Source organism: Periplaneta americana, chromosome 2 (genome assembly GCF_040183065.1).
Source record: "Periplaneta americana isolate PAMFEO1 chromosome 2, P.americana_PAMFEO1_priV1, whole genome shotgun sequence".
Taxonomy (NCBI): domain Eukaryota; kingdom Metazoa; phylum Arthropoda; class Insecta; order Blattodea; family Blattidae; genus Periplaneta; species Periplaneta americana.
The window spans coordinates 198,342,541-198,365,349 of record NC_091118.1 but is presented as its reverse complement, the minus strand read 5'-3'; the positions used below and the strand labels follow the sequence as shown (position 1 = coordinate 198,365,349).

Below are 22,809 nucleotides of genomic sequence, written 5' to 3'. Positions count from 1 at the left end.
AAAACAATATGCCGAGTTTACTAACAAAATGATCCAGAAGTGTTTACTGCCGAAATGTATGTTGCACGTTTCCAGGGCAGAGAAAAGGTTACCAACACTATGCTTTCATAATGTTGCATAGTTTAAAAATCACACTTTATTTTAATTGTGTCTACTGACATAAATCTCGGCATTTATACTTCAATTACATTTATAGTTTTGAATCGTTATAACATGCCAGTTTGTTAATAATTTCGCTTTGATTGTCTTTATTTTTATGATTTCCTATCACTTCCCAGTTAATGCTCAACTTTCAGATCTGTGTGTCAATAAATGGACCACCAACAGTTTGTAAAATTCTAATACCAGTATCTTTGTAAAATTTAAATACTGGTATCACATCCTCAAGAAAGTGTCCATTTCATTAAACCTGTCACTTGGTAGTGCATGTAGAACAGTGGTGAAGCTAAGGTGTAAATACTGGGTAGACTGAAAAAATCTGCTTACCTTTTATCTTTTTATACAGCAGATGTTTCTCGGCTTTTCAATCAAAATTTTTTGTAACAGAGACCCCACAAGAAGATGATGAACATTCATTTTCACCCCAGATAGAATACAGGTATAACAATTAACTTATTTGTCTTGGAGCATTCTGTTAGCCAAGGGTATTTCTTATACCATGAAAATTGAAATTTCCTATTTTGCCTTCCTCCATCCGCTATTTTAATATGTAAATGTAGTGTTGATCTTTTATCTTTGCAAGCTCTTTTTTTTTTCATACACTGGACTTGAAAACGGTTGCTCTTTTAATTCTGCAAATAATGACCTCAATGTTCTCTCAGTATGAGTCATTTTACAAAAAATTAGTATCTCAAGGGAAAAAATGGAAAACTCTGCATCATAATCCACAGTTAATTCCCGATTTACCACGAAAATCGTCTGTAGCTGCATTTAGATTGGCAACAGGCCAGGATTGTTTGGCCAAACACCTGCATAGAATTGGAATATATCAATCCCCTAACTGCCCATTGTGCAACTCAAACAAAGAAATGGATTAGGAATACCTCAAAATCTGTGCTTCCATGGGTTGACCATGATAATATCTTTGAAAAATATTGGAGTGCAAGAGGTCAAATGACTTTATTGTCAAGCACCTGGCATTAGAAAACAACAACAACACAAAATTAGTACGTAACACACAAATTCATATGCACTTTTGATTAAACTAACACTCAACAATGCAGTGGATTCACAGAAAACAAAGACAGTGCGGTATATTATATCGCAATTGAGGCTAGACCCATATCTTGCTACTGAATTGTAGCGAATTGATACCCCGGCCTTCCCCTCAAGCTTACGAGTGCCTGTGAATGAGGCTGTTGTGCCTCGCTATGAGGTTTCTGCCACAAGCCTCTCTTAGTGGAATAGCTGCCAACAGTGTATTTAATATATGGAAGGATCGGAGTTAAACAAAATGTTACGATACATCGTTATTACGAACTTCAACTTATGCTGTTACTATATATAATAACGCAAACTTTTTGTGTAGGCTAAGCCTTAAAAGCCTCTTAAGAGCTTCGCCACTGAATGATACTATAGTCTATACTGGTACCAGTACTTAAATCGTTCGAGAAATTCTTAAACCGAGACTTTTTTAGTGTCGTATTTCTGTATAGGCTCCCTGTAGACTTCAGCTTTTAATTACAAGCGAATGTATTATTTTTTTTAATATGCCAGTACATACAATGTTTGTATTTAAACATGTACCAATTTTTTTGTTTCCGTAACGAAGATAAGACTTCATACATTTTGCAGAAACGATTACATCACACCAGTTTATCAGATTTTTGCTTAGTCATGAGAAGAAATAAATGCGTACCAATCACTCTACCATATTCACATAACGAAACTCAACATAACGATATAAATAACGGCAGTTCTCATTTTGTTCGTGACATAGTCCTAACTTTTGCATGAATATTTAACACTTCAAAGATTGCATGTACCAGATACTTCATAAGACTGGTCTTTGCTATGGCAGAGGGCACTAATATATAGAACAAAACTAATTTGCGTGGTTGTAGTTCCTCTGCATGTACAGGGTGTCAGGGATGAATATACCAATAAGAAAGATTTATAACTCAGTAACTAATAAATTTATATAGGCCTACTGTAAATGCTGCTTACTGCAGAGGACAGAGGAACTCGTTACATTTTTATGGTGGCAATACTGTAATTCCATTCACGGTGATTTCCACTAGATGTTCAATTATTGTTTAGTTTTGTGCTAGAACACTCTTATTCTATTCATTGTTGCTCATATTTCCTCGTTGATATATCTGCATAGCCACATGAGGTGCACATGTGGAGATTTATTGATCACCATAAAAACTTGACGAGTTCTCTGTCTTGCAGAAAACGGCATTAATTAGATAATTTTTTTTAGTTGTTGAGTTCTGAAACTTTCTTACCGCAGTGTTCATGCCAGACACACTATGTAATTTTCTTGTTTTTCATAGGCCTACTTATCAATTTATTTCATTCTTGCATCTAGGGACTAGAAAATTTAAATTTCAATGGTTATATTCGACTCATTTCTAGAAAGTATATTTTCAAGGTACGGTATTGGGTTATTTACAGAATAAAATTTAACTCTCTTTTTGTATAGACTGTAGAGACAATGTACAGTTGCTTGTAATGGGATGTCTATGGGTAGTATCTTTTAGTGACAAATTTCTTCTTCTCAATAGAAAACTTTGTAGCTGAAGTAATAACTTTGGTTTAAGAATTAGTAGCAATATATTGAAAAAATATACCTCTTCACTATCATGAAAATACCAGAACATTATTTCATAATTATAGCCTTAGTATTCTCTTTTCCATACCATACATTAATTTTATTTTTCTACGAAACTCCATTGGTTGAAAACTCTATGGAGATGTCAGCTTATCTTGCCCACGAGTTTTTACATGTTACAGAATTGTGACGAGATGAATGAAATTCAGCAGGATGTGGAGGCCAAAACGCTCACCATGAACGATGAAGTGACTCAGGTATGTATGTTGTTGTTGTTATAATACACTGTCCATCCATAAACCATAAAATAAGTAAATTAAAATCATCAGTACCAGTTGCAGAAGACACAGCCCTGCAGTATATATTGACTACACCCCAACTCTGGCTACTAGCAACAGGCATCTATAATGAACACCGATCAAAATACCCCTCATTTCTCGTGAAAAACAACTTAATAGACTACAGAGGACAACAGCAAACAGCTGGATACATTAAGAAGATTGATTATTATTATTATTGTTATTATTATTATTATTATTATTATTATTATTATTATTATTATTATTATTATTATTATTATTATTATTATTGTTATTGTTATTGTTGTTATTATTATTATTATTGTTATTATTATTATTGTTATTATTGATATTATTATTGATATTATTATTGTTATTATTGATATTATTATTATTATTATTATTGATATCATTATTATTATCATTATTGATATTATTATTATTGATATTATTATTATTATTATTATTATTATTATTATTATCTGTCATCAGCAGCAAGTTTGCTGCTATAGACGTAAATTTAGAAGAACAATGAAACATAAAATTATCTACAGTCAATCAATCTTAATGTATCCAGCTGTTTGCTGACAATATAAAGTCCACTATAGTCTACTGTAGTCTAAAAATGATCTGCAATGGTACCATAATAAGTTAATAAAATGTACATAATAAATAAACCCACAGTAACAGACAATCAGAACAAATTAATTAATTTTATCCAGCTGAAAATATTCATTGATAGAATAAAAAGGATTACGAGAAAGCCATTTATGTAATATCCTTAAAAATTGAACAAATGTCATATTATGGACCTCCTGTGGTAATCTATTGAACATAGAAATGGCAACAAAATTATACCAGTTTTTAGATTTGGCAAATTTTAAATGAAGCTCAACCAGTGGCAAAGCTAACTACTCAGACTGTCTGCAGCGCCACTATTCTGTGGCTGTGGCTGCGTGTGAAGGCTCTCATTTATATCCATTATTCACAACCAGCAGCGCTTCTAAAAGTCTGAAGGGGCTCTGAATACAAACAATTTGAAAATAAAATAACTTCAAGTTAATAATACGTCAGCAGTAACTGTCAAAGTGCATAGCAACATACATTTATGTACTGTTACATAAAATAATAACCTAAAATGTACTGAATTTATCATATGTCCATTTCTTTTACAGTTATGTGGTCTCGTGGAGAATGAGATTGCGAAGTGGCAGAAAGAAATCAATCAAACAGAGGAGCAGTGGCTAAAGAAGTTGCAACAAAATGGATCTATTGAGTCACTAAGCCCAAAACAACAAAAGGAAAACACACAAAATGGATCTATTGAGTCACCAAGCCCAAAACAACAAAAAGGAAAAACACAAAATGTATCTATCGAGTCATCAAGCCCAAAACAACAAAAAGAAAAAACACAAAATGTATCTATCGAGTCATCAAGCCCAAAACAACAAAAAGAAAACACACAAAATGGATCTATTGAGTCACCAAGCCCAAAACAACAAAAAGAAAACACAACACCTCAGTTGAAGAATAGTAAAAATAGCCCAATGACTAATACGAGTAAGCTTACAAGAAGTAAACCTAATGAAGTAAATGAGTGGAGAACTCCCAGTGAGTGTAGTACAGTGTCCTCTGACCTAGATGTTGACGCAGATGTGCCAATTGTCTTACCATCTGTTAAGCAACTGGCGAAACAGTTTTCAGGAGGTGGCACATCTGATTCAGATTCATCTGTTACAAAGGTACGTAATGTTTAAAATACTAATAGTGATGGTGATGAACTGATGATGATAAGCTTGTGTACAAGTTCTTGACTTTGGCAAAGTCTTCAAAATTAAACATTTAAGACTAGAATGACAAATTAAGTGGTAGAATGAAACTATACTGTTGTTTAGGCAACTGTCCAAAGACAGGTCTGGACCGTACAAGTGACATCAACAAAGCATTACTCATGAGACAACTAGGCCAGGAGATAATGGGATAGTTTGACAGTTCCTTTCCCAAATTATGGATTCGTGAAAGACAAATAAATATCTGAAGCTGTTTCTGTCCCTGATTTTAATTGGTGATATTTTAAGTTAACAAACTAATATACTGGGTGTTCAGTTCAAAGTGTGTCATGGCTCGCTGTATGTCGTCATGTGGCTAGTCGATGAGCCTAGAGAATTCGATCTTCCTACACTTCCGCAAAGGCGAATTACCTATGTGGTAGACAAGTTGCCTAGCAAGTACGGCGTTCATTCTGAAGAGTATGTACCGATACGTACGGTAACGCTGGTGTGGCAGGAATGTGAACTGTTTAGAAATACGTAGTCTACAGAGCTGAGTTTTTTTTTTCTTACTGTCGGGATATGGGGAGAGAGTCAAAACTATTACTTACGTATTTGTTGACATTAACTTCGACGGTCAGCATGGACACGGAGCATTTGATTTGTGTTGTGGAATGTTGCCGTACGCAACTGATGATAACAAATACCCTGTGTACGACTTGCCCTAGCAAAACACAGTTCGAAAGAGGTTATGGTAGCACACAGACCATACAGACCGCCATCTGTTGCTACGACATTCAAGTTATACCGTACACGTTCTCAAGTTCAGATTGAACGGCTTAAATATAGGCAACTTCTCTGACATAAAAGCTGAAACTCGCTTCAAATCGCTGATTCACAACAGTGACGTCATGACACATTTTGAAATGAACACCCAGTATATTATTTTAATGTACCGAAGTACGTATGATATTTCCATGCAGATATTCTGCATCATCATATGATGAAAGAGTAATGGAACGGAGAAAAATTCTCTCCAGCACCGGGATTTGAACCCGGGTTTTCAGCTCTACGTGCTGATGCTTTATCCACTAAGCCACACCAGATACCCACCCCGGCGCCGGACAGAATCATTTCATATTAAGTTCCAACTCTTGGGTTCCCTCTAGTGGCCGCCCTCTGCACTACGTCATAGATGTCTATGAACATAAGACTGAAGTCCACACATGTGCTTAGGTGCACTCGATATGAGTGACTAGTTGGCCGGGATCCGACGGAATAAGCGCCGTCTTAAATCACGTTCGTGATTTACGCATATCATATACTCTTTCATCGTATGATGACGCAGAATATCTGCATGGAAATATCATATGTACTTCGGTACATTAAAATAATATATATGATATGCGTAAATCACTTCGAGATTTAAGACGGCACTTATTCCGTCAGATCCCGGCCAACTAGTCACTCATAACGAGTGCACCTCAGCACATGTGTGGACTTCAGTCTTAGCACGTAGAGCTGAAAACCTGGGTTCAAATCCCGGCGCCGGAGAGAATTTTTCTCCGTTCCATTACTCTTTCATCATTAACAAACTAAGCTTTACGAAGAACTTAAGTATTAGCTGAAGTCTTTTTTTATTTTGTTAGGCCTAATTAAAATTTTTAAATGCTGTGCCTACCTAACCCTCTGCATTCTGTTCTAGGATATAGACACTAACCTATGATTAGAATAATTTGATTTTATAAGGACTTTAAAGCATGTTTTACTTCAATAATACACATTATATACAAATTTCTCCATCCATGGGGTAAATTGAGTATAGTTAAACTTTGGTTTAATATTTTGATAGGAAGAGGCCAACATACTTGAAAGTGCAATAGAATCATTGTAGAAGGTCACAGTGCTGACTGGAAAACTTTATCATGGTAAGAGGTTATGGGTCTCTAAACTTAAAAAATGCTGTTTTTTATACCCAAATTATCCCAACCCACCCTATCTTAAGATATCAGCAATTACCTAAACCTGGTATTTGTTAAACTCATCTTGTGCGCTATTTGTTTGTTCAGGGACTTGCAAGCTCGCGCAGAAAGCCAGAGAACCACAGCAAGCCGATGGTAATCATGGAGAGGGAGAAGCCAACGCCGTCCGTGCGAGAGGTTAGGAATAGCTGACAAGTGAGGAGAGTTTGTGTAGCTCTATCACTTCTCACTGCATGCAGCAATCTTACTATATTTGTATTTCCTTTGTGACAGTTCACTTACGTATGTACACAAGATTTTCAGTGTGAAAATTTCGCTTTCCTACCTACACAATTTTGGTTTCTATATACAAGGATTGTAAATAAAGTAGCGGCAACATAGACAATACGAACATATTATTGAGCTTACATGGAAAATACATTCACATCCCTTCAATATAATCAGCAGCGTGTTCCTGTATCTTTTGCCAAATCTGTGATAACCGTTGAATGCCGTTAGCTAGATTGTTTCTATTGAGCTCTCTGATGGACTGCCCCACTACATTAAGCACTGATGCAATATCTGAAAACTCTCGCCTCTAAGTGGTTCTTTCAACTGTGAAAACAAGTCGTAGTCAGAAGGATTCATGTCAGGGGAATACGGAGGATGTTCCAATACTTACCAATCCAATCTCTGTAGCAATTCAGCTGCTGCTCCTGCGACATGACAACGAGCATTATCATGCAAGATGAAAGGTGGATTGTCTCTCAGGAAATGTGGACGTTTGTGCCGCATAGCTGGACATAGGTTGTGTTCGAGAAAATTTGTTTTACTGTTGTTTTCTAATGCCAGGCATTTGACAATAAAGTCATTTGACCTCTTGCACTCCAATATTTTTCAAAGATATTGTCATGGTTAGCCACTGACTTACAGATTTTGAGATGTTCTGAATCCATTCCTTGATTTGAGTTGCACAATGGACAGTTAGGAGACTGATATATTCCAATTCTATGCAGATGCTTGGCCAAACAGTCATGGCCTCTTGCCAATCTAAATGCAGCTACAGACGATTTGCGTGGTAAATCGGGAATCAATTAAGATGCAGAGAGTTTCATGTTTTCCCTTGAGATTGTGTTGTTGAAGTCTAAGTATGTAAATTTAATCAATCTTTTCTGTAAGTAGCAGTGCTGCCCTTCTTTGCTAAAGCATCCACATTCTCGTTTCCCGGATTCCACAATGGGATGGTATCCATTGGAATACAATTCTGTTGGAGTGAAAATGGCAAGTTGTAGCCAATTTAAGTGAACACCATATTTTAACGTTTTGGTGGCTACTTCATTCACACACAACCCCCAGAATGTCTGGAGGACCACACCTGCTGTGGTCGACGGGTCCACTGGACCTAGTTGGGAGATCTTGTTGATCACCAGCTTTTCCTCCTTAAGCCACTGGAGGACGATTTTAGTGCCATAGCAGGTCAGCACTAGGAACAGAAAAGTAGGAAGGGTAGGAAGGAAAGTGAAATGAACCCCTAGGCCTCGAATGCTCTAATGTTCGAGAAAATGTTGGTAGTACGCTGCACTGACATTTTGGTCTTAAGGTACGGCATGGCTAATGATAACACCTCACTGTTGTATGCCACTATCAGCATGACTTTCACCCTAGAGGGTTCATATTTTTGGACGTGGTGATCCTTTGTGGTGCCATTCATTAGACTGACCATTCCCACGTCTCATCAATGGCAACAATACGTTGCAGGAATACGTCCCCTTCATTGTGGTATCTCTGTAGGTGGAGTTGAGCTATTTCTTATTGGTGCCACTTCTGTGCTTCTGTCAGGTTATGAGGAACCCAGCATGCTGCAAAATTTTTCTCATGTGGAGGTTTTTCTTTAGGATGTGCCACATAGTTTGAGGATTGAGTCCAACCTCGATGGATAATTCTCGTACAGTCCAGCTATGGTCAACAGCAAGGAGACCTAGCACTAACTCCACTTGTTCCTCATAAGTGGACGGGCGACCTGTGTGAGCCACATGTGCCATCTCATTAAGCCCCCGTACGAAATTCAGAGACCCATCTTGCAACCGTCCAATACAGTAGTGCAGCCATCGTCAACTGGCCTGCATACTAGTTCGGAGCGCCTAGACGCTGGCTGAGGAGGTAGTAGTGTGCAGTGTGTCGAGCCAAGCCAACGCATCCCATCACAGAAGCCAACTTTCTGACCATAATTTACAACGTCTTCTTCGATTGTGTTCTACACGAGCATTGACACCAAACATAAACCAGTTAGTGAGGGGAAAAACGAATTAAAAAATCCAGGAAAACCAATGCTAATGATCAGCGGAAATAATTTTTATCATTTGTTATTTACATTGTAATAAAATAATTTAGGCCTAATTCATTCTTGTAACAGAAACGATAATATGTTTCATATGTTATACATAATAACAAATAATTGGTTTTGTGACATATAGTGTCAGATAAAAAATGGATAATTTATTTTATTTTATTGACGACACTTGAACAAAGGAATAGGAAGACATGATTTAAATATTACTAATGGATTCGATTTGTTTAATATTTCGTAATAGTGAAAATGCATTAGGCCTATAGGTCTGTAAGTTCTCAATTACTTTAATATAAAGAAGAACTATTTACTTTCAAAACCGATACAATACATAACGGAAAAATACATATTGTTTCTTGTCTTAAACTGAAAAGTGGTTTACTTAACACACAGTTCCTCTTAAAATAAATTAAGTACATGTTTCTTCCGTGTTTATTATGATTATTAGAGACTGATTAAAAGGGTTGAACAAGCGAATGAACGCCTCTGCCATCACCCGATTCTTTCCCCCCACCTCCTGCTGCACAGTTGGTGTCTAAGGGATAGAATTGAGCTAGCGAGCAAACTGTCCCTGCACCATAGTGCACTGAGATGACGACTCCTGCAGTAGTGCATCGTTGCCACAAGCTTGAAGTAACCCTTGATGACATTGGTGTGCATTTCTACCACGGGCTACCTCGGTTTTTAACCACGATTGCTGCTCAAGTTTAGTAAACATGCCATAGAGCAGTTAAAAATAGTACTCTACATTTAACCACGTACAATAATAACATATGTTGCCATAGCAACCGGTTTTATCATTCAATGCTTCGACAATATCTCCAACTACGATCACCAATTGTCTTGTATCGCATGCAAATGTGCATGACACATTCCCGGCTGTGTTGCCACTACTTTATTTACAACCCATGTATATTTATTTTGATAGGTCAGTATACCTATTCAATTACGAAAATATAAATATTATGAAAATGGGAACAACTGGATAATACGCACGGCAGACCAATATCGATAGTCGACTCTACTCGCTGGCCACTAGTCACCGGGCCGTACCGAGCCGTATCAAACAAAATATAATCGAAATGGTGGTAGTCAAATTCGCGACTATATTCTTAAATAATTCACTCCATTAGTATAGTTCAAGGTTTTATGTAGTACAACGGCGGTTTTTTGAATGCATTAAAAGAAAATGAAGATGTAATAAGATAATAAACTAGGTTATCACAAGGAAATTAACAGGAAGAAAGGTGTGTTTCACGGAATACAATTAAAATGACGGAAAGTAAATTTCCGGTAAAGCGTAAAGTACGTAATTATGACGGCGTTGCTGTTTTATTTCTGGCCTATCGAAAAATACCTAGCCTTTTACGAAAAAAAATTTAAGGACCATGAAATTATTCACCGCTTTCATTATAGGCCTATTATTTTTTAACAATATTACGAATCAAAAACTGTCATATTATATAATTTTAACTACTACATGGACGAATCAAATCAAGCTAACCTAACCAAAGCTAACCTAACCTAACCAAAGCTAACCTAACCTAACCAAAGCTAAGCTAACCTAACCAAAACTAATCTAACCTAACCAAAGCTAATCTAACCTAACCAAAGCTAATCTAATCTAACCTAACCTAAGCTAACCTAACCTAATCTAAGCTAACATAACATAACCTTCGTAAATGCAAGGCCTGTAACCGGAGCAAGAAGGGATCTCAATCATTTAATCTGCAAGTACACGCAAAAATAAATTCAAGTAAGGATCACGCTCCCACTGCATGAGAGGTCCGCGCATGCGCTACAGCAAAACTGTTTCTGTCCCGAGCCTCTCATCTAAGGCACTCGTCATAATTTACTCGCAATATTTACGCAAATACACATTGTCGCTAACAGTGGTGCTATCTCTCAATAATGTTCAGAACGAAGGAGGTAGACAGAGAGAGAAAAAATTTCTCCCGCCAACTACGCCACACACCAACGTCATGTTCTTATGTTGGTGACATTGTGTATTTACTTAAATTTGGTGGTAAACGTAACGGCACGGTTCAAAGTGGCCGTGCTAATTCTCCAGTATAGCGTGAAAATGTTTATTTCAAATGTTGTATTACTGTACATACATTAGCAGGAAATTATTTCCTAATCTTGCAATTAAATTGAAAAAAAAAAAAAATGTTGCTATGACAGTGTGTGCCAAAATGCCATGTAAAACCAATTACTGTTTCTTCACTACTCTTCATAAACATGAAAAATTATTACTGTACTCAAACTGCAATGCTTCGCTTTCTTAAGCACGCTTTTATCATTTTACACGTGTAGGAGATTGTATATAATTATGCATCTGTCGCTTCTGTTATCAACGTAAAAAATAAAAATTTAATGTAGGCTATAAGTACGGTACGTCCAGTTCGGGCCCGGGCCAGTTGATGGCTTACATGCATGTTCCCCTGCACACGGTGTAGTAGATTATGGTGTTTCTTATCCAGCTCTGGCCTGGGCAGGCAGATGTGCAGAATCATAATGGGTGGAGAGCAGGTAACTCACCACAAAGTCATGCAGTCACTAAATGCGTCAGTGTGCAGACATAAGGGTGATAATGAACTGTCATGTTCGTAGTAGCAACCACTGATCAGATCAGCATTTTCACCTCAATACAATTTGATATTTTAGCCTTAAGAGTTACAGAATCCCCTGGGGGTTCTTGAACCACAGTTTGGGAAATGCTGGTCTACACAACTGGCTTCATAAGGGTGAATGATGAACAGTCAAGTCCCTGCCATTAGTTTAAAAAATATGAAATAATGACAATATTATTATTATTATTATTATTATTATTATTATTATTATTATTATTGGCGGCCGGGTAGCTCAGTTGGTAGAGCAGCTGGCTACGGCCTGGAAGGTCCGGGGTTCGATCCCAAGTGGTGACAGGATTTTTTTCTCATTGCCAAACTTTCAGAACGGCCCCGGGGTTCACTCAGCCTCCTATAAAATTGAGTACCGGGTCTTTCCCGGGGGTAAAAGGCGGTCAGAGCGTGGTGCCGACCACACCACCTCATTCTAGTGCTGAGGTCATGGAAAGCATGGGGCTCTACCTCCATGTCCCCCCAATTGCCTTCATGGCATGTTACAGGGATACCTTTACCTTTATTATTATTATTATTATTATTATTATTATTATTATTATTATCTGTTATATATTATAACGTAATAAATTATATACATACTACTTCAATTATTTTAATTGTCAGATGTCCACATCTGTGGAGTAACGGTTAGCGCGTCTGGCCACGAAACCAGGTGTCCCGGGTTCGATTCCCAGTCGGGGCAAGTTACCTGGTTGAGGTTTTTCCCGGGGTTTTCCCTCAACCCAATATGAGTAAATGCTGGGTAACTTTCAGTGCTGGACCCCGAATTCATTTCACCGGCATTATCACCTTCATCTCATTCAGACGCTAAATAACCTAAGATGTTGATAAAGCGTCGTAAAATAACCTACTAAAAAAATTGTCAGATAGAAAATTATATATCTACAAATATGTACAATGTAGTCACTTTTAAACATATTTTTCTTTAATCATTATAAGTTTGGTATCAGCTCATAGAATTGCTGGCAGATAAGAAGTCGTCTCACTCCAGCCTCCTTCAGACAACGAGTTGTTTGATCCGTTGTCATGTTTATGTTCCTTCCTCTTGAGAATCTTACCCAGATATGAGAAATACATAAAAAAAAAGAATATTATACACGAGAAAAAGAAAGCAATTCTTCGGTGTTAATCCTGTAATTTCAAACTAAGAGACTCATTGATGGTAAATGGCATGTGAGAAAGCAAAATACGTTTAAACTCACTTTTTAAATCTTTCCTCGATTTTGTAAAAAGCTGTTTCCAACCTTGTATCGTAATATACTATTAAATTTCATGAATTTACCATTACAGCATATTTTAATATAAATGTAATATGAATCTGCCCTGAAGGAACTTAATATTAATATTTCATACAAATGCTAATTAAAATTTATTTATATTTAATTGACTTCTGTGAGAAGTTTCAGACCTATCTGACAGTAACTGTTGTGCAAGCAGCCTTTTTTTTTAATTTAAGAAACTGCTTAAAAATTTGAAGTCGAGAAAACAGCATTTAGAAAAAAAAATTTCTCTCAAGACACTCACACACTGTATGTTCGGCCACATTTAATTATATTGAAAGGTACCTTAGAAAGATGAAGATTTTGGATTAAAACTGTATTGTCTGTATAGCCACAGAGCATTTTGTAATTCCGAAAACACTCTATGAAATGTGTCATACAAAACAATTTTATCTCGAAAAGGAAGCAAAAACGAGCAAAATTGTACTGTCATCCTCTGAGGAGTTTAGTGCTGAGAGGAATGTGGTTCCGACTAATCTAGCATGGTACTGGAGTGGGAGGGAACAGTGACAGCGGCAGTCTGGAAGAAAGTACAGTCATACTGAAAACATTCGCCCAATTTACGAGAGCAGTATTCCTATTAGTTTTCTAACGTATTTTTGGCGAGATAGAGATAAAACCATTCGTACTTACGTGTTCGGAGAAGGAAAGTATTGTAGAAAATTTTATTTATTTATTATTTATTTATTTATTCTGGTGAATTTAAGGCCATCACACCACCAGAAATACATTTACAATAAAATAAATAAAAAGAAAAATCATAATATAACTACAATAATATAAATGAAAAGAAGAACCATACTATAAAATTTAGTGATTAGTAGAATTGAATTAAATTTGTAAAGTAATCAATTTAAATATACTGTACTGCTGAACTCACTTGAGAAGTAAAACTACTTGATTTGCATTTTAAGATATCATCAACAAATGATTTTCGCATGACATTATAGGAATCTGTTTTTCAAGATCCCAATCACACATATTAAAAAATTCCAATAGAATAAAATCATAAACTTTTCCACAGCATGTTTCCTTAAAAATGACTTGTAACAGTGAAATATATAATATGAGTAATTCATATAATATTAACATAGCTAACATCAGGGAGATGTTTGAGCAAAAATTGCAACAATATATTTAATATATTAATAACAAAACCATCAGTGGCGTAGCATGAAATTTTGAGCCGGGGAAGCTAACTCAAGTTGTCTTTCATGCAATATGAGAAAACGTATTACAAAAATACAGTCTTAAAATAAATAGTAGTCAATGTCAAGTCAGCAGTCGAAGATTGGTTGGAACCTCGTAAGTAACACCGATAAGGCATGACCTCAAATGATACGTAGTAAAATATGATTTCAAGGTTTACACATATCTCTTAACAAATTGACACGTATACGTATAACATCAGCTCACTCCCTGTCATACTTAGAGAAATCACAATATTAGTATCATTATGTAAGTATGCGTCTGTCTTTTGGTTGTGTCCTTCATTGACAGCAAGGGACTCGGTCATTTCTTTTTTAAATCACACTTTTGTTCGTAAGTCAGTCTTGATAATACAATTGTCCTAAAAGATTCAATTAAATTAGTGTCAGGAACTGTTATTTCGCTCATTATTTATTATATCAGCCACATTGTACACTAACACTTCAACTGAACACAACTGACGAAAAAGGATAACTCGGAAACTACTTATTTTAAATGTTAAAGCTAGCTGCTTGCGAGCCTTGAGACTAGGGTAGTTTAGTTAGAAAAGGGAAAATCTGCGGGGTGGATTACACTGAAGAAACCAGTCTGCTTGGAAGCTGGTGTGTGCAGGCTTCTTGTTTACTGCTGCATCACAAATCATCCTGAGCTGCTGCATCACAATATTTAACGCGTAAATATAAATTCTATTAAAATTAATAAATAATTTTGTCCATAAACTCCAGGTTTATTATGAAATTATTATTAAGTGGGAAGCTAAGCTTTTTAGCTTACATTGTTACATTGACGCTACACCACTGAAAACCATATAGGCCTAGGTAAACAATATGTGTATGAAATATTCACACACTACTACAAACTGAAGACTGCATATTTTTGGCCGATTAATACTTCCCACTCCGCTCGGCTTGGCTTGGCTGTAGCAACAAAAGAATCTACCTGGAACCTCCTGCACCGATGGCAAGAATACCTCAGGTCCCAGCACTAAACTCGTCGGAGGAAGACAGAATTTAACTTTTTTTTTTGTTTGAAATATTTCAAAGAATAACCCCCTAAAATTAATTGACATTACTTACGGTTTATCCTGTATAATCTTATTTTTGGACACTCTTGTGTTTATTCTAGTTTTAGGAGAGAATTTGAAAGAGGATAACAATTATTTTACAGGTGCATAGCCTCACTGCTCGCAGCATCTCGCGGGAATTCCGTGAAGGTCTGCGTCGGAACCTTCCAGTTCAGCTGGACCGCAACTTGCACGTAGCTGCTCCGAACAGTGTAGAGGACTCCTCCTGCAGCTCGCCGGAGCTGCTGGTCTCTAATGGAACTGAGGAAGTGAAGAGGCTTGGTGATGTGAGTTTGGAGAAAGTAGAAGCAGTGCACGTCCAACAGAAATACAGCAGCATCAAGGAAACCAACGAGCATGAGCTGTACAACTCAGACGTGGAAATCATATCAAAGACGAGAGTGGGGGACAGTACTCCCGGATACACTTCTGACGAGAGTGGCACCCGGTCGCCCACTCCTCCCTTTGCAGGAAGAAGAAAATTGCAGAATAATATTGCATTCTGGGAACAGTTGCACCGAGGTGGCAAGTGATGTTACCACTTTGATATTCGTATGATAAATAATCTTGGCTGGGTTTTAATTCAGGTAGTGGTGATATATACGCAGAGAAAACAAATATGTGTAAATATGCTTGAAGAACTTGTTTCAGCGAAAAAAATGACAAAACTATGGCATCTTCTGTTAATTTACATTATTCAGAGTGCAATTCGCAGGCTAGTTGACTTCTTTTACCTGGTTGACGCATCGATAAGGAAGTAATTTGTGTATTGATTCTGATTAGACCGAAGAGAATAGTTTTTAAAGTCAGTTTTAACAGTGAGAAGAAATAGAGTGCAACAGATAAGATTTTTGGTTCAAGTGTTACTCATGCGTTGTGTGGAAAGTATACAATGGAATCCCATTTATATGTTTTGCAAATTAAACCTTCGGAATAAGATATAAATAATATATTTAATTATATTTTAAGTTAAAGAAAATACAATTACAAAACTAGTAAATGCCAAAAGACTAAAATGGACAGGACGTGTGCTATACATGAATTTCAACGAACGTGTAAAGAAGATATATCCAAATACTTTCAAAAAGAAAAAGACCTCCGAGAACACCAAAGAGTAAATGGAAGAATGAGATCGCGAAAGAATGTCTGGAGATGGTGGAGGCAACTGGGAAGATCTGCCCACAAACAGAACAGAGTGGAAATCACTTTGTGGAATCGTCACGGAGTCGACATTCACCATAATCCCTGCTTAATTGATTGATTCACTTCATTCCTCAAAGGTTTAACAGTTTCCATGCCTGTCCTTGGATTTAAGGTAAGCTCGTCCTATCTTGATCGAGAATTACGGACTTTTAGGTGTATAAAAAATCAAAGTGTAAAGAAGACTTTATGCTTTTCAACTATATGTTGAGGTTTAATATTTCAAGACGTTTCGGAATTGCTTACACGCTGGTCCAGTTGTTCGAGCTAGTCACATATAACGGATACAAGAGATTAAGCGACCCTTATACTGATGATACAGCCTGTAAACATTTCTGAAACATATTGAAATTATGAACCTTAGCGCACAGACGAAGTATTAGTTGGGAGGTCGGAGGGAATTGGACCTTTGGGGAGCCCGAGACGTAGATGGGAGGATATTAAAATGGATTTCAGGGAGGTGGGATATGATGGTAGGGAATGGATTAATCTTGCACAGGATAGGGACCGATGGTGGACTTATGTGAGGGCGGCAATGGACCTTGGGTTCTTTAAAAGCCATTTGTAAGTAAGTAAGCACATAGACGAAAAAACATTCATATTCTTCATCGTGAAAGTTTAAAATCTCATACCGTAACTATGCTTTCCTTGGAAGGGGAATTAGATACAATGTATGGAAAGATTATAAACTTTTTGGCCCTACAGAATTATCTGTTATGGTTAATATTTATTAATGACAGGAAAATTCGCTCAGGTGCCGAGGATCGAACCCGGGATCCCCAGTTCTACGCACTGGGTGCTCTACCACTGAGCTGACAGGGTTCGATCCTCGGCATTGAAGCGAATTTTTCTCCGTCATTAATAAATGTTAACCATAACAGATAATTCTGTAGGACCAAAAAATTAATACTCCTAACATAGATTATTTGTCTATAAACTGTAGAGTCTCGGCCGCACACATCACTCATATGAGTGCACTCCTTGTGTGATGAGATTGATGACATAATATAATGTCGAATATGGAGTAAGGCTACTAAGGGGAAAAAACCAGAAGAGAAAGATTTGGTCTGGTGCTGTGGATTGAGCCTCAGCGTAGCTCAGTGGTAGAGCACCCAGTGCGTAGAACTGGGGGTCCCGGGTTCGATCCTCGGTGCTGGAGCGAATTTTTTTTGTCATAAATAGGTACAGGATTACTGCATGTCGAAGATTCATTTGTTCATGAATTAACATGAATGAAGGCAAAGTTGTATGTCCAGGCCCATCCTTATTCAGTTTTGAACTCCTGATAGAAGATTTAAGTGTGATAACGTTTACAGAGTCTTCTTACATAAAAGAGTTAGAAAACTTCGATTCTATATCGTATTGGTTTTGAGCTTTTTTTTTGTGTATAACAATATCTGCAAACGTACAGACCCAGAAACAAAATTTGGGCCACCGAAATTTTCCAAGTTCCAGTTATAACATACTATACATGCTCAGGATGCGCAGTATGTTAAAACTGGAACTTGGAAAGTTCAGATGGCCCAAATTTTGTTAACTGGAACTTGGAAAATTCAGGTGGCCCAAATTTTTTTCTGGGTCTGTACATGTACGAAGTACACAGAGTGAAGATTCATATAAATAAGCAGAGACTATTCGAGAAAAGCCAATGGCTTTTTATCAAGTTCTCATCTTCAGATATCAAATGGACGTAAGTGTATACTTCCTCACTTCTTTCACTTCCTGTTTCTTATAATTTTCGTTCTTCCCCCTGCTCCACTTCTTCCACTCCATTTATTTTTCATTTCCCACACTCTTATCGTTCCCTTTTTCACTCCTCCTCAGGCATGTTTGTCCTTACCATTAATATCCTTTGTGTCTATTGGCTAAACAAAATATGTAGAAGATATTTCTTGTCTATCAACCTGTAGCTTTTGGTGTATGCATTCAATAAACGTATCGACATATGAGAACTGTGAAGTATATTTTCACATTACTGGAAAATTACAGTCAGAGGATTGGAAGATTTTCTGCAGAAATGTGGACTTATGTGAGAAAAATACTGATTACAGCCTGAGAAATAGTGTCTGCATAAGGCTATATAAGAGTAAAAAAGGAACAAACATCTATCACTGTGTAAATGGGATTCTGTTGAATAATTTCCACGACTTGAATACGATGTACACTTGATATGAAGGTACAAGTTGCACATAGCGAAGAGAGTGTGTGCTGTTACATGTGAACAGTTTCTGATGTTTGTGGCATGGTTTGTGGTGTGTGGACCACCAATCTAGCGTAATATGATATTAATATAGTCAACATCACATCCTGGAATGCCATATAAATATCTAGCCTATAATTCCTGATCAAATGAATTGATACTGTGGGGTGTGGTGTTAGACATGAAAATTATTACTTGTACTGATACTGTAATTCGTGCCAAAGTAAAGTACATACGAATGTAAAGATACAACAAAGTTGTTCCTGCTTCTTTCTCACTTTACCGTCAATGCAAAATCCTTAACTAGTATTCCATCACAAATCCATAGATGTAGGCCTAAATCATTCTCTTCTAATTTATAACAATTTTATTCCCTGATATTCATTGAATACTTTTGTTGTACCATAACCACAATGACAGCCATGACCACCATGACTAGAATGACAATAACCACAATGGCCACCATAACCCACAGTGACCACTATGACAGTGGCCACGAACACCATGACCACCTTGACAAACATGACAACCGTGACCACATGGCCTTCATGACCATGACCACGACCAACATGACCGCCATGTTCACCTTGACCACCTTAACCCACAGTGACCACTATGACAGTGGCCACGAACACCAGGATCACCTTGACAAACATGACAACTGTGACCACATGGCCTTCATGATCATGACCTCGACCAACATGACCACCATGTTCACCTTGACCACCATAACCCATAGTGACCACTATGACAATGGCCACGAACACCATGGCCACCCTAACAAACATGACAACCGTGGCCTTCATGACCATGATCACGACCAACATGACCACCATGTTCACCTTGACCACCATAACCCACAGTGACCACTATGACAGTGGCCATGACCATCCTAACAAACATGACAACTATGACCACATGGCCTTCATGACCATGACCACGACCAACATGACCACCATGTTCATCTTGACCACCTTATCCCACAGTGACCACTATGACAGTGGCCACGAACACCAGGATCACCTTGACAAACATGACAACTGTGACCACATGGCCTTCATGACCATGATCACGACCAACATGACCACCATGTTCACCTTGACCACCATAACCCACAGTGACCACTATGACAGTGGCCATGACCACCCTAACAAACATGACAACCATGACCACATGGCCTTCATGACCATGACCACGACCACGACCAACATGACCACCATGTTCACCTTGACCACCTTAACCCACAGTGACCACTATGACAGTGGCCACGAACACCATGACCACCTTGACAAACATGACCATCACAACCATTATTACTGCAATGATCACGACTAACATTACCACCATGATCACCATTACCATCATGACAACAATGACCAATATAACCACAATTACCACCACAACCACAATGATCATAACCACATGACAAACATGTCCTCAATGACTATTATGACCGCCAATTACGGTACCACAATGACCACCATGATTACAATGACCACCATATCACAGTGACCACCATGTTCACAATGATGACCATGACCACAATGATAATCATGACGATATTATCATGGTGGTGGGTCATTTCATTCATTTCAATATCTGTTATCAGGAAGTCTGTTCAGAGGACGCCCTTAACTTCTTCTACCCTATTGCCTGTCTTTGAGAAGTATTAACTGTGGAATTCTGTCCCTGTCTACACTTCATACATGTTGAATTCAGATATTTCTGCATTTCTGTTTTTGTAATACGGGTTTAGTTTTTAACTCCTTTAGAATGTCTTCATTGTGTTTGTGAACCTGGAATGTGTTTTTAGCCATTTTCCTTGTGAATGTCGTGTCTGATGCTGTGACTCTTCATTTGTCTCGTTCTGAAGTTCAAGTTTCGCATTGACATAGAAAAGTAGATATTGCTAATGTGTTACATAATGTTAGTCTAGTTTATTGTAATGTTGTGGATGGTTTCAATGTTTTCTATGAGACCTGTGACTTGCAAAAGTTTAGACAGTTTCGTTGTCATATCCTTCTCTTTTTCATGAGATAATATGCATCTCAGGAAACTGAAAGTGTTTATTTGTTGTATAATTTTATTATTTATTACTATCTTGGCCCCTTACAGAAACTTGTCCTCTAAACAAACTACTATGGTTTGATCTTATCTTTAGATACCGGTACAAAATCATATTTGATAAATTTTTTTTAAAACATGTGTATGGACTATTATGAGTACGTACTGGTATTCTGAATCTGCTACCAAAACTTGATCATCGGCGAAAAGGAATGTTTCAAGGTCTGTATTTCTCGAGAGTTTTATTCCCTCATGCCATCATTTCATTAATATGGATGTTAAAGAGTGTTGGTAATAAGGGACTACCAATACCTCATCTTACACCTCAGTTAATATGTGCATAAGCTAAAATGGAAGTGGGGAGGACACGTGACAAGGCTAAATCCAGAAAGATGGACACACGCAGCTACAATGTGGGATCCATACACGGGGAAGAGAAGACAAGGGCGACCAAGGCGCAGATGGGCAGACATACTCGCAGCGAGGGCTGGAAAACAGTGGTCAAGAATAGCAAGAGACAGGAAAAAGTGGAAGGAACTAGAGTAACACTTCAGTGAAGTGAACATTGTACAATATGAAGTGTAAATAGCTTGTAAGAGGAAAGTTAGTGTCAGTGATATATATCAGAGTGCCATAAGTCTTACTTGGAATGGCTCACCAAGTAAGTTACATCGAGCCACCCCTTTCTTAGGAGGCCTTTGCCCTACACGGGACATTACCAGGCTATTCATTCATTCATTCATTCATTCATTCATTCATTCATTCATTCATTCATTCATTCATTCATTCATTCATTCATTCATTCAATATGTGCATATTTTAAAATTTAGAACGCAATTTAATTTAATATATATCCAGTGGCGTCAGCTTTTGAAAAAATTGGGTGGGCTGAATATTTGAGTTTTAAGTTAAAATCAATCAATCTCGTAAATAAAAGTGATAACAATATTAAAACGACAAATTAATGAGTGGGCTCTGGCCCCACGGGCCCATATAAGCTGGTACCACTGTATATATCTTATTTTTTACCTGTAAAAATGGATCTAGAAGATTTTATTGCGTAAGATTGCTTTCCATAATCTCTCCTACTCAATTCCCATCTTCATCTCTGCGTGGCTCTGATGGGGACCAAATCATAGCGGTATAACTGTTGCATAAAAATGGAGGAAATGCCATTTCAGCATGCTGACCTGCCATAGCATGCATAAACGTCCCCTAAGTGGTGAAGAGGGGATATGGTCGGTGAAGCTGTTTCACAATCCTCCTGGCTAGGTCATATGGACCCGCTAACCAACAGCAGGTGTGGTCTTCCAAACAGTTTGGAGGTGATGTAACTGTCATACCTACAAATATGGTGCCTAGTTAAAACTGTTATATTTTGTGTTACATCACTCTTCAATATCTTATTTGAAAGATGAACTAGGACATAAACCAAAAATGGAGAGGGTCAGCTGTCTCAATGACCATGTTAGCAATGCAACCCATAATGCCCTATTTTTGAGATCTGTGAATCATTCCCATACATGATGCAATGGTGACTCTACTTCTTTGTCTACGATCCACAATTTTTTAGTTCAGTTGAAATATATCAACTATTGTGATCGGTCATAATTAGTATTTTCAAGCAGAAATAATAGAAATTAACAGTTCAATTAGGAATGTATTCGACTGTATTTTTACCTAATATAAGTTAACAAATTATTATTATTAATGTTGAACATTTTTTCATGAACAATTAAATCTGTAACGAAATTTAAAAGCTACAATTATCAGCATTCAGTTTTAGTGATCGTTTCTTGTGATGATAATCGTTCTGAGAGTGTGCTTGTTAAGTGATCAGCGATTGCAATGTAACTATTTGAGAATGGATAAATTCATAGTAAAGATCTATCCAAAACAAAACTGTAGTAAACGGGAACAGCATAATAAATTGGACTGTAGTAGCGACAGTGAAATAATAGCTCATCTTCACCATCACTTCAAGGATCAAAGAAGG

At 37.3% G+C, this 22,809-nt stretch overlaps 1 protein-coding gene across 12 annotated transcripts in view; it reads left to right on the top strand.

Annotated features, from left to right (window-relative positions):
- LOC138695021 (uncharacterized) overlaps positions 1-19,005 on the top strand; it is a 329,089-nt gene extending 310,084 nt beyond the window's left edge. For 11 of the 12 annotated variants that reach the window (XM_069819315.1, XM_069819317.1, XM_069819316.1 and 8 more), the window contains 4 exons: positions 2,959-3,033; positions 4,251-4,817; positions 6,914-7,003; positions 15,454-19,005. In XM_069819315.1, coding sequence (XP_069675416.1) covers positions 2,959-3,033; positions 4,251-4,817; positions 6,914-7,003; positions 15,454-15,882 — 1,161 coding nt within the window. In that variant the 3' untranslated portion in view covers positions 15,883-19,005. Of the gene's footprint in view, positions 1-2,958; positions 3,034-4,250; positions 4,818-6,913; positions 7,022-15,453 lie in introns of all 12 variants that reach the window. The other variant, XM_069819323.1, reaches the window with a different exon arrangement.
- The last annotated feature ends 3,804 nt before the right edge of the window (positions 19,006-22,809 follow it).